The 15261-nt window shown below is 39.6% G+C and overlaps 1 protein-coding gene and 1 long non-coding RNA gene across 2 annotated transcripts in view; both read left to right on the top strand.

The window, feature by feature from the left end:
* LOC130194874 (unconventional myosin-IXAa-like) overlaps positions 1-15261 on the top strand; it is a 118197-nt gene that overhangs the window by 80074 nt on the left and 22862 nt on the right. The window contains 4 exon segments of the mRNA XM_056416083.1: positions 13289-13364; positions 13871-14014; positions 14477-14516; positions 14601-14723. Coding sequence (XP_056272058.1) covers positions 13289-13364; positions 13871-14014; positions 14477-14516; positions 14601-14723 — 383 coding nt within the window.
* On the top strand, positions 87-7294 carry LOC130194875 (uncharacterized). The gene is made up of 6 exons (XR_008831990.1): positions 87-532; positions 664-1674; positions 3758-3855; positions 4892-4989; positions 6004-6101; positions 7111-7294. It is a non-coding gene; the product is annotated as an uncharacterized LOC130194875 (long non-coding RNA).

Genomic DNA, 15261 nt, shown 5'->3' with positions numbered 1-15261 from the left:
CTCGCCATGTGTCCACGAATCTCGCGAGATGTAAGGCAAAGTCCCATGCAGTGGTTCGAGATCTGGATCTGATTCCGCCGTGTGGATCTGTCTAACTCATGAACTTCTTCTCCAAGGTAGGTTTACTTTATTAAATATGACTTAGTTCATTATATGTGTTTTTACTCTAAACACACGTGTGTTGCAACAGTAGCAAAAACCGTTTCTCCGTTATTCAGATGGTACTACTTTATATGACAAGATCGCTAGCTGCTCATGCTAGCTATAGTAGCTATCAGTTGAGCTCTCGGGCTGTCCCATGTACAGACGAGATCAGAAGCTCCCTCGTGTCCCCAAACCTCCACGATACACGTAAGAAAGCTGTATATTGTTAACGTGTTTCCCGTTTATGTCGGCGGGTTGTATCTGTGAAACTAGCTCTGTTTATGTAACTCTGCTGCGGTCTCACGGCGGCAATTTACTTCCGGGTTGAGCTCGGCGAGAAAGAGCGGATATAACGAGCTGACTCGCGTCCCAAACCTCCGCGATACACGTAAGAAAGCTGTGTGTTGTTAACGTGTTACCCGTTTTAATTCGGCGGGTTGTATCTGTGAAACTAGCTCTGTTTACGTAACTGCCGCTGTCTTCCGGCGGCATTTGACTTCCGGTTTGAGATCGGCGAAGAAGAGCGGATATAACGAGCTGACTCGCGTCCCAAACCTTCGTGTTACACGTAAGAAAGCTGTGTGTTGTTCACGCGTTACCCGTTTTAATTCGGCGGGTTATATCTGTGAAACTATGGCTCTGTTTCCGTAACTGCCGCTGTCTCTATTCCGGTTTGAGTTCTGCGAGATGTAAACAAAGAGCACGTGACGCTAAACGTGCCGTGATGTTTCCCCAGCTAACATGACTCAAATAGCTAGTGTAACACTATATTCTATGTCTAAATCGTGAATACACTAAGAGGCTGGTCATCCTTCTCATGCAGTTATTGAAGGTTACTGGTCTGTTGTTTTGAGTTGAAGTCATTCAATGAGCAGTGTGTGCTGATCAATGCATTGAGTATTCTCATTAAAATAATCTGTTGCTGGTCTGACAGCATTTTAGCCTTATTTGTTCAGCTGTAACTCTCACAATGTAAAATAGACTTGGGGTGCAAATGGAACAATATATCACAATATATTTTTAGCATATATTCAGTGATTCACTGCGTCAGCTCTTTGATCCTTGTTGCAGTGTGACCTGTCGGAGTTGTCTTACAGTCACGGGCAGGACGCAGTGTTACTTGCTCTGGTTACTTGTTTAATGTTGTGATTACTATACGCTATGAAAGGAACCCTTATTTATGCTTAGAATTATGTGATCTAAAGCTGGGGTTCAGAGGTTTTAAAGTGTATTTTGAATATGAATCAGTGCAGCCCCTATATGTTCTTGTTAGACTTTAGAATAGGCCATGCACACTGCTGTAAGTTATTTGCCATTTAATAAACGTTTAATAGACTTTTCAAATAAAGTCACTTTGGTAACTTGTGAGTATCTCAACAAACATCATTACTATAATTTCTAAATGCAGTCTTTTTTTCAATCTGCATTCCAGGTGACACACAATCAGGCTCCTGCTGTGGCAGTGGACACGGAGACGCCTTTAGACTGGACTACATATGATGGATGTGACCCAAATAGAGCTACAGTCAGGTAAGGGAGTATTGTAAACACTGTTGTCTCTATATATGTTGACCTGTACACCATGTAGCTCTATCAAGATAGGGATGTGTTCTCATTGCTTTTCTGATGCAGCATGTCAGTCAGCTAACTCATGGAGTTATTCAATGGACTTCAGATTCAGGGATGAGTCTTAATCTAAAACGCATATGTATCTAGTGTTGCAGCCAGAGAGACATTTAATTTCACATACACGCACGTTTGTATCCCTAAGCCAAGCCATAGTTGATTGAAAGCTTCATTAATATCAACAAAGGTATGGGGGTTTCAAGTCATCTCATTCTCACTTTAAGTGACTTCACATCATTTGTATAACACATTTTAGCATCTAACCTCCGGTTATTATATATATATATATATATATATATATATATGAGGAAGGCCACGGGTCCAGACGGCATCAGCTCAAGGCTCCTCAAATCCTGTGCAGACCAGCTGTGCGGGATAGTGGAGCACGTCTTCAACTTGAGCTTGAGGCTGGGGAAAGTACCACAGCTGTGGAAGACCTCCTGTGTGGTACCAGTACCCAAGGACCTCAACAGCTTCAGGCCGGTGGCATTAACATCACACCTGATGGAGAGGTTGGTCCTGTCCAGCTTCGCCCCTGGTGAGCTCATCGCTGGACCCACTTCAGTTCGCCTACCAACCTGGCATCGGGTGGATGACGCCATCTTCCTGCTGCAGCGATGCCGCTCTCACCTGGAAGAGGCTGGAAACACTGTGAGAGTCATGTTCTTCTCCAGTGCCTTCAACACCATCCAGCCTTTGCTTCTGAGGGACCAGCTGGAGCAGTCCGGGGTGGACCACCACCTCACCACATGGATCCTGGACTACCTCACCAACCGTCCACAGTATGTGAGGATAGGGGGATGTGAGTCAGACCGGTCTCCTGCAGCACGGGCTCCACAAGGAACCGTTCTGGCTCCATTCCTCTTCACCATCTACACCTCGGACTTCAATCACAACTCCGACCACGCTACCTGCAAAAGTTCTCTGATGGCTCTGTCATCGCCGGCCTCGCCTCTGCCGACGATGATAGGGAGTACAGAGAACAGAACCAGGACTTTTTGGAATGGTGCCAGCGGAACCGCCTCCACGTCAACTCCAGTAAGACCACGGGGCTGGTGGTGGACTGTGGTAAATGCTCTCCTCCGGTACCAGTGAGCATCCAGGGACTGGACATTGAGATTGTAAAATCTTATAAGTACCTGGGTGTTCACCTGAACAACAAACTGGACTGGGCTGACCACGCACACACTCTATAAAAGGGACAGAGCAGACTCTTTCTGCTGAGGAGACTGAGGTCCTGAAGACCTTCTTGGACTCTGTGGTGGCATCAGCCATCTTTGATGGAGTGGTGTCCTGGAGCAGCAGCATGGCAGCGGCTGACAGAAAGAGGCTGAACAAGCTGCTAAAGAAGGCCAGCAGCGTGCTGGGTGTCCTGTGGATGCTGTGGAGGTGGTGGGGACGGAGGATGATGGCAAAGCTCTCGTCTCTGATGAACCTCCCACCCCATGCAGGACACTCGCAGCTCTGCAGCTCCTTCAGCCACCGGCTGATTCCTCCCCGTGTCTGAGGAGAGGAACCACAAGTCCTTCCTTCCTGCTGCTGTCAGGCTGCACAACACACTGCAGGAGATCATGGCAAACTCAACACTTGACTCAGCACTTTACTTTGTTTTCCTTGTATATTTAGTATTAGTATTTAGTTTTTTAGTATTTAGTTTTGTGTTTTATAATTATTTCTATTAATGCTCTGATGTGCACCGCTGCTGTGATTTTGAAATTTCCCACTGTGGGACGAATAAAGGTATATATCATATCATATATAGTTCTACTTTGTGAGCTGTTTTAGGTTTTAAAGTGTATTTTGAATATGAATCAGTGCAGCCCCTATATGTTCTTGTCAGACTTTAGAATAGGCCATGCACACTGCTTTAAGTTATTTGCCATTGAATAGACTTTTCAAATAAAGTCAATTAGGTAACTTGTGAGTATCTCAACAAACATCATAACTATAATTTCTCAATGCAGTCTTTTTTCAATCTGAATTCCAGGTGACACACAATCAGGCTCCTGCTGTGGCAGTGGACACGGAGACGCCTTTAGACTGGACTACCTATGATGGATGTGACCCAAATAGAGCTACAGTCAGGTAAGGGAGTATTGTAAACACTGTTGTCTCTATATATGTTGACCTGTACATGATGTAGCTCTATCAAGATAGGGATGTGTTCTCATTGCTTTTCTGATGCAGCATGTCAGTCAGCTAACTCATGGAGTTATTCGATGGACTTCAGATTCAGGGATGAGTCTTAATCTAAAACGCATATATATCTAGTGTTGCAGCCAGAGAGACAGTTAATTTCACACACACACACACACACACGTTTGTAACCCTAAGCCAAGCCATAGTTGATTGAAAGCTTCATTGATATCAACAAAGGTTTGGGGGTTTCAGGTCCCTTAAGGGCCAGTGTTTTACTCAATTGCATTTCTCAGTACTATACATTGACTTGTGTATGTAGAATATACACTAGTCTAAACTAGTCTATCCTTATGCAGCCCTGGTGTTTTAGTCAAACTATAAGTGACTTTATATCACTTCAACAAAACATTTCAGGATCTAACCTCAAGTGAAAACAGGTGTAAATGTATACTTAATGAGCTGTTGTATTTGTCAAAGAGGTATTTTGAACATGCTCCATTGCAGGCCGTAATATGTTGTTAAAAGATAACAACCTCACACACACAGTTCATGGTCCATCCTTATGGGGCCCGCCCTGGATTTCTATCTCACTTTAAAGGATTTCATATTTAACCTCACACACACACACTTTTCTAGTGTATCCTTATGGGGCCCTGTCATCTCATTCTCGCTTTAAGTGACTTCACATCATTTGTACAACACATTTTAGCATATAACCTCCGGTTATTATATATATATATATAGTTCTACTTTGTGAGCTGTTATAGGTTTTAAAGTGTATTTTGAATATGAATCAGTGCAGCCTCCTATATGTTCTTGTTAGACTTTAGAATAGGCCATGCACACTGCTTTAAGTTATTTGCCATTGAATAAACATTTAATAGACTTTTCAAATAATGTCACTTTGTTAACTTGTGAGTATCTCAACATACATCATAACTATAATTTCTAAATGCAGTCTTTTTTTCAATCTGAATTCCAGGTGACACACAATCAGGCTCCTGCTGTGGCAGTGGACACGGAGACGCCTTTAGACTGGACTAGCTATGATGGATGTGACCCAAATAGAGCTACAGTCAGGTAAGGGAGTATTGTAAACACTGTTGTCTCTATATATGTTGACCTGTACACGATGTAGCTCTATCAAGATAGGGATGTGTTCTCATTGCTTTTCTGATGCAGCATGTCAGTCAGCTTACTCATGGAGTTATTTGATGGACTTCAGATTCAGGGATGAGTCTTAATCTAAAACGCATATATATCTAGTGTTGCAGCCAGAGAGACATTTAATTTCACATACACGCACGTTTGTAACCCTAAGCCAAGCCATAGTTGATTGAAAGCTTCATTAATATCAACAAAGGTATGGGGGTTTCAGGTCCCTTAAGGGCCAGTGTTTTACTCAATTGCATTTCTCAGTACTATACATTGACCTGTGTTTAAAGAATATACACTAGTCTGAACTAGTCTATCCTTATGTAGCTCTGGTATTTTAGTCAAACTATAAGTGACTTTATATCATTTCAACAAAACATTTCAGGATCTAACCTCAAGTTAAAACAGGTGTAAATGTATACTTAATGAGCTGTTGTATTTGTCAAAGAGGTATTTTGAACATGCTCCATTGCAGGCCGTAATATGTTGTTAAAAGATAACAACCTCACACACACAGTTCATAGTCCATCCTTATGGGGCCCGCCCTGGATTTCTATCTCACTTTAAAGGATTTCATATTTAACCTCACACACACACACTTTTCTAGTGTATCCTTATGGGGCCCTGTCATCTCATTCTCGCTTTAAGTGACTTCACATCATTTGTACAACACATTTTAGCATTAAACCTCCGGTTATTATATATATATATAGTTCTACTTTGTGAGCTGTTTTAGGTTTTAAAGTGTATTTTGAATATGAATCAGTGTAGCCCCTATATGTTATTGTTAGACTTTAGAATAGGCCATGCACACTGCTTTAAGTTATTTGCCATTGAATAGACTTTTCAAATAAAGTCAATTTGTTTACTTGTGAGTATCTCTACAAAGATCATAACTATAATTTCTAAATGCAGTCTTGTTTTCAATCTGAATTCCAGGTGACACACAATCAGGCTCCTGCTGTGGCAGTGGACACGGAGACGCCTTTAGACTGGACTACCTCTGATGGATGTGACCCAAATAGAGCTACAGTCAGGTAAGGGAGTATTGTAAACACTGTTGTCTCTATATATGTTGACCTGTACACGATGTAGCTCTATCAAGATAGGGATGTGTTCTCATTGCTTTTCTGATGCAGCATGTCAGTCAGCTTACTCATGGAGTTATTCGATGGACTTCAGATTCAGGGATGAGTCTTAATCTAAAACGCATATATATCTAGTGTTGCAGCCAGAGAGACATTTAATTTCACATACACGCACGTTTGTAACCCTAAGCCAAGCCATAGTTGATTGAAAGCTTCATTGATATCAACAAAGGTATGGGGTTTCAGGTCCCTTAAGGGCCAGTGTTTTACTCAATTGCATTTCTCAGTACTATACATTGACTTGTTTTAAAGAATATACACTAGTCTGAACTAGTCTATCCTTATGCAGCTCTGGTATTTTAGTCAAACTATAAGTGACTTTATATCATTTCAACAAAACATTTCAGGATCTAACCTCAAGTTAAAACAGGTGTAAATGTATACTTAATGAGCTGTTGTATTTGTCAAAGAGGTATTTTGAACATGCTCCATTGCAGGCCGTAATATGTTGTTAAAAGATAACAACCTCACACACACAGTTCATAGTCCATCCTTATGGGGGCCCTGGATTTCTATCTCACTTTAAAGGATTTCATATTTGACCTCACACACACACACTTTTCTAGTGTATCCTTATGGGGCCCTGTCATCTCATTCTCGCTTTAAGTGACTTCACATCATTTGTACAACACATTTTAGCATTAAACCTCCGGTTATTATATATATATATAGTTCTACTTTGTGAGCTGTTTTAGGTTTTAAAGTGTATTTTGAATATGAATCAGTGCAGCCCCTATATGTTCTTGTTAGACTTTAGAATAGGCCATGCACACTGCTTTAAGTTATTTGCCATTGAATAGACTTTTCAAATAAAGTCAATTTGGTAACTTGTGAGTATCTCAACAAACATCATAACTATAATTTCTAAATGCAGTCTTTTTTTCAATCTGAATTCCAGGTGACACACAATCAGGCTCCTGCTGTGGCAGTGGACACGGAGACGCCTTTAGACTGGACTAGCTATGATGGATGTGACCCAAATAGAGCTACAGTCAGGTAAGGGAGTATTGTAAACACTGTTGTCTCTATATATGTTGACCTGTACACGATGTAGCTCTATCAAGATAGGGATGTGTTCTCATTGCTTTTCTGATGCAGCATGTCAGTCAGCTAACTCATGGAGTTATTCGATGAACTTCAGATTGAGGGTTTCGTCTTAATCTTAGACTCGTATATATCTAGTCTTGCAGCCAGAGAGACAGTTAACCTCACACACACACATTTGTTTTGTTTCTGGTCCATCCTTATGGGGTCCTGGGATTTCTATCTCACATAAACTGATTTCATGGTTAACCTCACACACACACACACTTTTCTTGTTTATCCTTATAGGGCCCTCTCGTCTCATTCACACTTTGAGTGACTTCACATCATTTGTACAACACATTTCAGCATCTAACCTCAGGTTATTACATGCATATATTGTTATACTCTGAGCTGTTATATGTTTTAAAGTATATCTTGAATATGGACCAGTGCAGCGCCCTATATGTTCTTGTTGGACCTCTAGAGCATGCCATGCACTCTGCATGAAGTTATGTGCCGTTAAGAAACTGTTTTCAAATAAAGTCATTTTGGTAACTTGTGAGTATCTCAACATGCATCATTACTATAAGTTCTAAATGCAGTCTTTTTTTCAATCTGAATCCCAGGTGACCAACAATCAGGCTCCTGCTGTCGCAGTGGACAACTCTTCAGATATGACTTCCTTGGTGAATGTCTCTCAAATGCAGCTACAGACCAGGTAAGGGAGTAAGTACACACTGATGTCTCTATATATGTACACGATGTAGCTCTATCAAGATAGGGATGTGTTCTCATTGCTTTTCTGATGCAGCATGTCAGTCAGCTAACTCATGGAGTTATTCGATGAACTTCAGATTGAGGGTTTCTTAATCTTAGACTCAGATATCTAGTCTTGCAGCCAGAGAGCCAGTTAACCTCACACACACACATTTGTTTCTGGTCCATCCTTATGGGGTCCTGGGATTTCTATCTCACATAAACTGATTTCATGGTTAACCTCACACATGCACACACACTTTTCTTGTTTATCCTTATAGGGCCCTCTCGTCTCATTCACACTTTGAGTGACTTCACATCATTTGTACAACACATTTCAGCATCTAACCTCAGGTTATTACATGCATATATTGTTATACTCTGAGCTGTTATATGTTTTAAAGTATATCTTGAATATGGACCAGTGCAGCTCCTATTTGTTCTTGTTGGACCTCTAGAGCATGCCATGCACTCTGCTTTAAGTTATGTGCCGTTTAAGAAACTGTTTTCAAATAAAGTCATTTTGGTAACTTGTGAGTATCTCAACATGCATCATTACTATAAGTTCTAAATGCAGTCTTTTTTCCAATCTGAATCCCAGGTGGTCAACAATCAGGCTCCTGCTGTCGCAGTGGACAACTCTTCAGATATGACTTCCTTGGTGAATGTCTCTCAAATGCAGCTACAGACCAGGTAAGGGAGTAAGGTACACACTGATGTCTCTATATATGTACACAATGTAGCTCTATCAAGATAGAGATGTGTTCTCATTGCTTTTCTGATGCAGCATGTCAGTCAGCTAACTCATGGAGTTATTCGATGGACTTCAGATTGAGGGTTTCGCTTAATCTAAATGTATACTTAATGAGCTGTCCTCATTTTCAAAGAGGTATTTTGAACATGCTCCATTTTGCAGGCCATAATATGCTGTTGAGACAAAACAACCTCACACACATGCTGCTTTCCTGTCCTTGGGGGCCCTGGCGTTTTATTTGAACTATAAGTGACTTAATATAATTTTAACAAAACACTTTAGGATCTAACCTCAAATTAATACAGGTATAAATGTATACTTAATGAGCTGTATTCATTTTCAAAGAGGTATTTTGAACATGCCCCATTTTGTAGGCCATAATATGCTGTTGAGACAAAACAACCTCACACACATCCTTGCTTTCCTATCCTTGTGGGGCTGGCGTTTTATTTGAACTATAAGTGACTTAATATAATTTTAACAAAACACTTTAGGATCTAACCTCAAGTTAATACAGGTATAAATGTATACTTAATGAGCTGTCCTCATTTTCAAAGAGGTATTTTGAACATGCTCCATTTTGCAGGCCATAATATGCTGTTGAGACAAAACAACCTCACACACATCCTTGCTTTCCTATCCTTGTGGGGCCCTGGCGTTTTATTTGAACTATAAGTGACTTAATATAATTTTAACAAAACACTTTAGGATCTAACCTCAAGTTAATACAGGTATAAATGTATACTTAATGAGCTGTCCTCATTTTCAAAGAGGTATTTTGAACATGCCCCATTTTGTAGGCCATAATATGCTGTTGAGACAAAACAACCTCACACACATCCTTGCTTTCCTATCCTTGTGGGGCCCTGGCGTTTTATTTGAACTATAAGTGACTTAATATAATTTTAACAAAACACTTTAGGATCTAACCTCAAATTAATACAGGTATAAATGTATACTTAATGAGCTGTCCTCATTTTCAAAGAGGTATTTTGAACATGCTCCATTTTGTAGGCCATAATATGCTGTTGAGACAAAACAACCTCACACACATCCTTGCTTTCCTATCCTTGTGGGGCCCTGGCGTTTTATTTGAACTATAAGTGACTTAATATAATTTTAACAAAACACTTTAGGATCTAACCTCAAGTTAATACAGGTATAAATGTATACTTAATGAGCTGTACTCATTTTCAAAGAGGTATTTTGAACATGCCCCATTTTGCAAGCCATAATATGCTGTTGAGAATGTATTAAGTTTTAAACAAAAAACTGTTGTGGAGAATAATACTATTTATATTTCTCAGTGACTGTGGGAGTCTTTTATGTTCTCTGAACGATGTCAGTACTCCATTGGATAATCTTTGTGTTCGATGCAATAGTGTTTCAGCTCTAATTAAGATGTACAATTCTTAAACCTATAACCTTTTTTGTGCCTACTTAGAGAAACCCACTGCTGTAAAAAGAAACTGGAGACCACAGGAGTGTGCAGCTGTTGAACGACATTCAAGGAGATTTATTGTACTTAACAAAGTTCCTGGGAAAATGGACTGTCAGCGCTGCATTTCAGCCGAGCCTCAAGCCCTGAGTGACAGAGACTGGAGAGCAGTCAAGTATTTCATTAAAATAGAATAACATCTCTGAAAAACAAAATGTTGTAAAAAGTGAAAAGTAGACTAATGTTGATATTTTCTTTGAGGAAATCCTATTAAAGTTGTGGGTGGCACTTTATAATAAGTACACACTATTTAACATTATTAAAGCATGAATACACATTGAGTTCATCATTTATAAAGCATTATTCAAACATGAATCCTCATTAGTAACTCGGTATGCAATTCATTCATTCACAGTTATAAATGTTTAATTCTTGATTAATAAGAGTAGGGTTTCACACTTTATAAATGATGGATTTGTCATTTGTAAATGAAGTATTAAGGACTTATAGATGATTACGAAATAATTTGTAAAGTGTTAGTAAATTATTTTAAAAAGCAATTCATGATTAATTCAGGTAGTTACTACTCATTAGTTACATTAGTTAAGCATGTTCTGTGGACTAATTTAAAGTGAAGACTATTTATGCTTTACAAAGCACTTATAAGCAGTCTCAAAGCTAGCATAAGTCTCAGTTATCTTCTTAACAGAAAATGGAAATAGACACAAGACAAATATGTGAATATGCATTCACATATTTACGTAAATATGATGGTGCTGGGATGCCATGCCCGTCAGTGGCACGAGTGTTCCATAGTTTGTTGGCACATAGCTACATATTATTGATTATGCTAGCTATGGCTAGCCCGCTAGTTCTGGCTAGCCTGCTAGCTCGCCAGCTAGCAAGCCCGTCACTGGTCCAGAGAGAGGCATCGCACGCGCCACCTTAGTTCTAAGTAGGCCAACCCAGGTGATGGCGAGATACTCATCAATCATTTGTGCGAACAAACTATGAAACATGCTACTGATGTGCATCAGCTAACATCAACTGTTCGGCACCACGTGGGCCACACGTGTGCACTCTAGGAGGACCCGATGAGTCCCACGTTGCCTGTTCAGAAAGTCTCAGGCCCATCATCTGGCCAGATTTATTTTGATCAGGCACTATGATGGGACACAGCGGGTCCTTACCAATGCACATCTGTCTGCTGGTAAAATTATTGTTAAGGAGTAGCTCGCTATCACCTGGATTGGTCTACTGACAACCGAGGTGCCAGTGCCTCTCTGGACCAGTGACAAGCTTGCTAGCTGGTGAGTTTGTAGCTATGTGCAAACACACTATGGAACACTCGTGCCACGGACGGGCATGACCTCCCAGCACCATCATATTAATGTTTTATCACTTTGTCTTGTGTGTATCTCCCTTTTCTGTTGAAAATATAAGAGTTCTGCTAGCTTTGAGGCACTGCTTAGAAATGCTTTGCAAAGCATAGATAGTCTTCACTTTGGATTAGATCACAGAACATACTTAACTAATACTTTACTAACGAGTAGTAACTACCTGAATTAATTTTGAATTGCTGCTTTTTTAAAAATCATTTACTCACTTTGCCCTTACACTTTAATTTACAAATGGGGAATCCATCATTTATAAAGAATGCAACCCCAATCTTATTAAACAAGAATGAAACATTTATAACTGTTTATGAATTGCATACTAATGAGTTACTAATGAGGATTCATGTTTGAATAATGCTTTATAAATGATTAATTCAGTGATTGTTCATGCTTTACTAATGCTAAATAGTGTGTACTGTATAAAGTGCTCCCAAGTTATGTCTTTTCGACGACAACATGTTGGTTAACGTGTCAATAGACACATGTTCATGTTTTCTTTGTCCGAATTAAGTTTTCTGTTAAATATGTTTGTTAACATGTACCAATAGACGTTTGTTCATGTGTGTGTTATTAAAAACCTGCTCAATCGATTTGGAGAAGGTTTCATGGCTTAAAGTGTTGAGCATAAGGTAATTCTATGAATACAATGTTAATGCCTTGTCTATCTAAGAGTCACTCTTTGGTTAGTCCTGCTATGCCTTTGGTAAGCAAGGAAAAACAATGGATAACATGGTTGCTTCCAGATAGTATTAATGTGTCTTGCTAAGATATATAAATGAGAAATGCGGGGCCAGCAAAGATATAAAACCTTGACATGTAAATGTGTGTGTGAGAATGGGCCCCACAAGTTGTGAATGCTAGAAACGGACCCCACGAAGTAACCAAAAAACTAGCGCAAAGAAAATAGTTTGGAAATTTGATAAATGGAATAGATATTAATTTAATAGATTTTTTTGTTATGCTGCCTGATTTTTTACAGAGTTGTAGAACCACTAGAAAGGGTGGGCCCCACAATTGGGTAAAACAAGTTCAGGCCCCACAAAGGAGGTACGCAAGGATGTGTGTGTGTGTGTGTGTGTGTGTGTGTGTGTGTGTGTGTGTGTGTGTGTGTGTGTGTGTGTGTGTGTGTGTGTGTGTGTGTGTGTGTGTGTGTGTGTGTGTGTGTGTGTGTGTGTGTGTGTGTGTGTGTGTGTGTGTGTGTGTGTAACAAGTCATTGCACGTTAAAAGCAGTTTTACAAGAGAAAATCGTAAATGTAAACTGGACACACCCGGCTCATTAGCTGCTTGTTATGTAATGTCTCCATCGGCATTACTGCACACATTTCCCCCTGCCAGCTCTAACAAAACACACACACACACACACGCTTGGGGCCGGCTGGGGGAAGGTAAAGCAATGAAGCTTTAGTCGTGCATGACAGGAGGCAGATGCAGAGAGATGAAGGGAGGACAGTTCAGCAGCAATACAATCCTACTTCCAGCTCATTTAGGTTTTAAAAGTGTTTTGTTTTTCGTCATCACAGTTGAGCTCAGTGCGTCTTCAGACTGCTTGAATATAATCACCTGACTGGAATGTGGCAGTTGGCCTGTGAAGGTGAAGCGATGGGGGAGTTGGGTCATCTAGAAGAAGGTGGCCATAAATAAAACAGAGCCTTTTCTCACGTGTTTCTCCTCTCCTTCCCCCTCTCCGGTCCTCCTGCCGTCCAGGTATCACAAGGAAGAATCCGCGGACGCCTCTTTCCGACCTTCAAGGCACCAACGCCCTGAATGAGAAGGCCAGCTGGTGAGTGTGACCCAACACGAGGGTCTGAGTCAAGTCTGCCTCGTGGGATTTCAAACTATATATATTATATAAAATATATATTTATTTATTTATATATATATATATATATCTTTTTTAAATTAATATATATAAAGTTAGTATTATTATAATGATAATACTTATTATTATTATTATTATCATTATATCTATTATATATCTATTATATATTTAATATATTATATATTTCATAACTATATGTATACATATATTTCAAAACTTTATATATATATATTTCAAAATATATTATATATAGTTTTAAAATATATTATATATATAATATATATATATTATTATAATAATACTAACTTTAAGAAATGAAAACAGCATAAATTATAATAATGGATAAAAATACACAGCAAAAACAAATAAGAATCAACAGATAAAATATAACCGAAGAAAATAAGGGGTAAGATTGCACATTTGTTATTTCGTCATTATCTCAAATGACTCTCTCTTCACTTCTGCAGGGATGGCTACGCTGTCGGCTGCAACGGCCGCAGCACCAGGTCCGGGCGCCTGTCCTCCACAGGAAGTCCCGCCCTGGAGGAAGACGGGATCTTCCTGAACTCGACCAGCAGCAAACTCCTGGAGAGGGCGCAGGGCATCCTCCTGTGTGTGACACACACACACACACATACACACACACACACTAACTTCACTTTCTACTTCTACCTATCTGGAAACCATTGACTCCAAACTATTGGTCTTGAATGTATCATTATGACATGAACAGCTGTCGGCTCTCAACAATAGTGAGATCATCAATATGTAGAATAACGTGTATATACCCCGTCGTACTTTCAACAAGTTTAATTTCACTTTGTTAGCTGGTGGATGAGACAATCTGGGAGAACCAAGGGGAAAAAATGCTCACCATTTGCATTATGGGTAGTGTAGTCAGCGGATGAAACGTATATGCGTATCTCTGGTTCCACTGTATTCCATTTTTTAAGTATCTGCACTAATGAACTTGATGAATGTTAAAACTCTTTTAAATGGTATTATCGTATATGTAATATATAATATAATGGTATATCTTTAATATTATTAATAATGATATTTCTCACCTGTAGGAGGAACAAAAACGTCAAACCCAAGCCGAGCCTTCCCAAGGTAAGAAGGTCAGAAGGGTTCAGGGGTGTAAATATCAGACATAGGTTTATTCAGCTTCTTCATTTCCGTTTTTCTTGAACGCAGCACTTGCTGGACGTGAAGTCCCTGCGTTACCTGAGCAGCGTGACGCTGCACGACCGCATCACCAAGTCGCTGCTCCACCTGCACAAGAAGAAGAAGCCGCCCAGCATCAGCGCCCAGTTCCAGGTGAGTGCGGCTCCGCCCCCTGCTGGAGGGTCGGAGAACTACAACAACATTAGTGACTCAGCAGCAGCATGAAAGCTCTTTCAGGTGTACAGGAATATATTAGCTTAAGCATTTCAAAGTAAATTATGTAAACAACACTTTGGCACTTATAGTAATAATAATACATATTGAATAAAGCCATACTTTAGGATATTAGAACTATACTGAAATGGCAAGAAAGAAAGTTTATCTTGAACCATAAATGCAGTTACTGTGAAAATAAATTAAAAATACAACATGTATTACCAGCAGATTACTGGTGCATATGATTTTATCACAAATATTGATGTATTATGTGTAAATCACTTTAATGTTGCAGCTGGTAACGGTGTCGCTAATCTCACTGATTTATGTTATGTTTAGTAGTTTAATATAAATATCATTTTTTATTCATTGATCATGTTTTCAAATAACTAAATATAATTTGGGCTGCATTATAAAGTACAATATGTCCCTCTTAAATGTAGTTGTAGAAGTATAAAGTAGCAGGAAATGGAAA

The sequence above is a fragment of the Pseudoliparis swirei genome, chromosome 6 (assembly GCF_029220125.1).
Source record: "Pseudoliparis swirei isolate HS2019 ecotype Mariana Trench chromosome 6, NWPU_hadal_v1, whole genome shotgun sequence".
NCBI lineage: Eukaryota > Metazoa > Chordata > Actinopteri > Perciformes > Liparidae > Pseudoliparis > Pseudoliparis swirei.
This window is presented reverse-complemented; position numbering and strand designations above follow the sequence as displayed.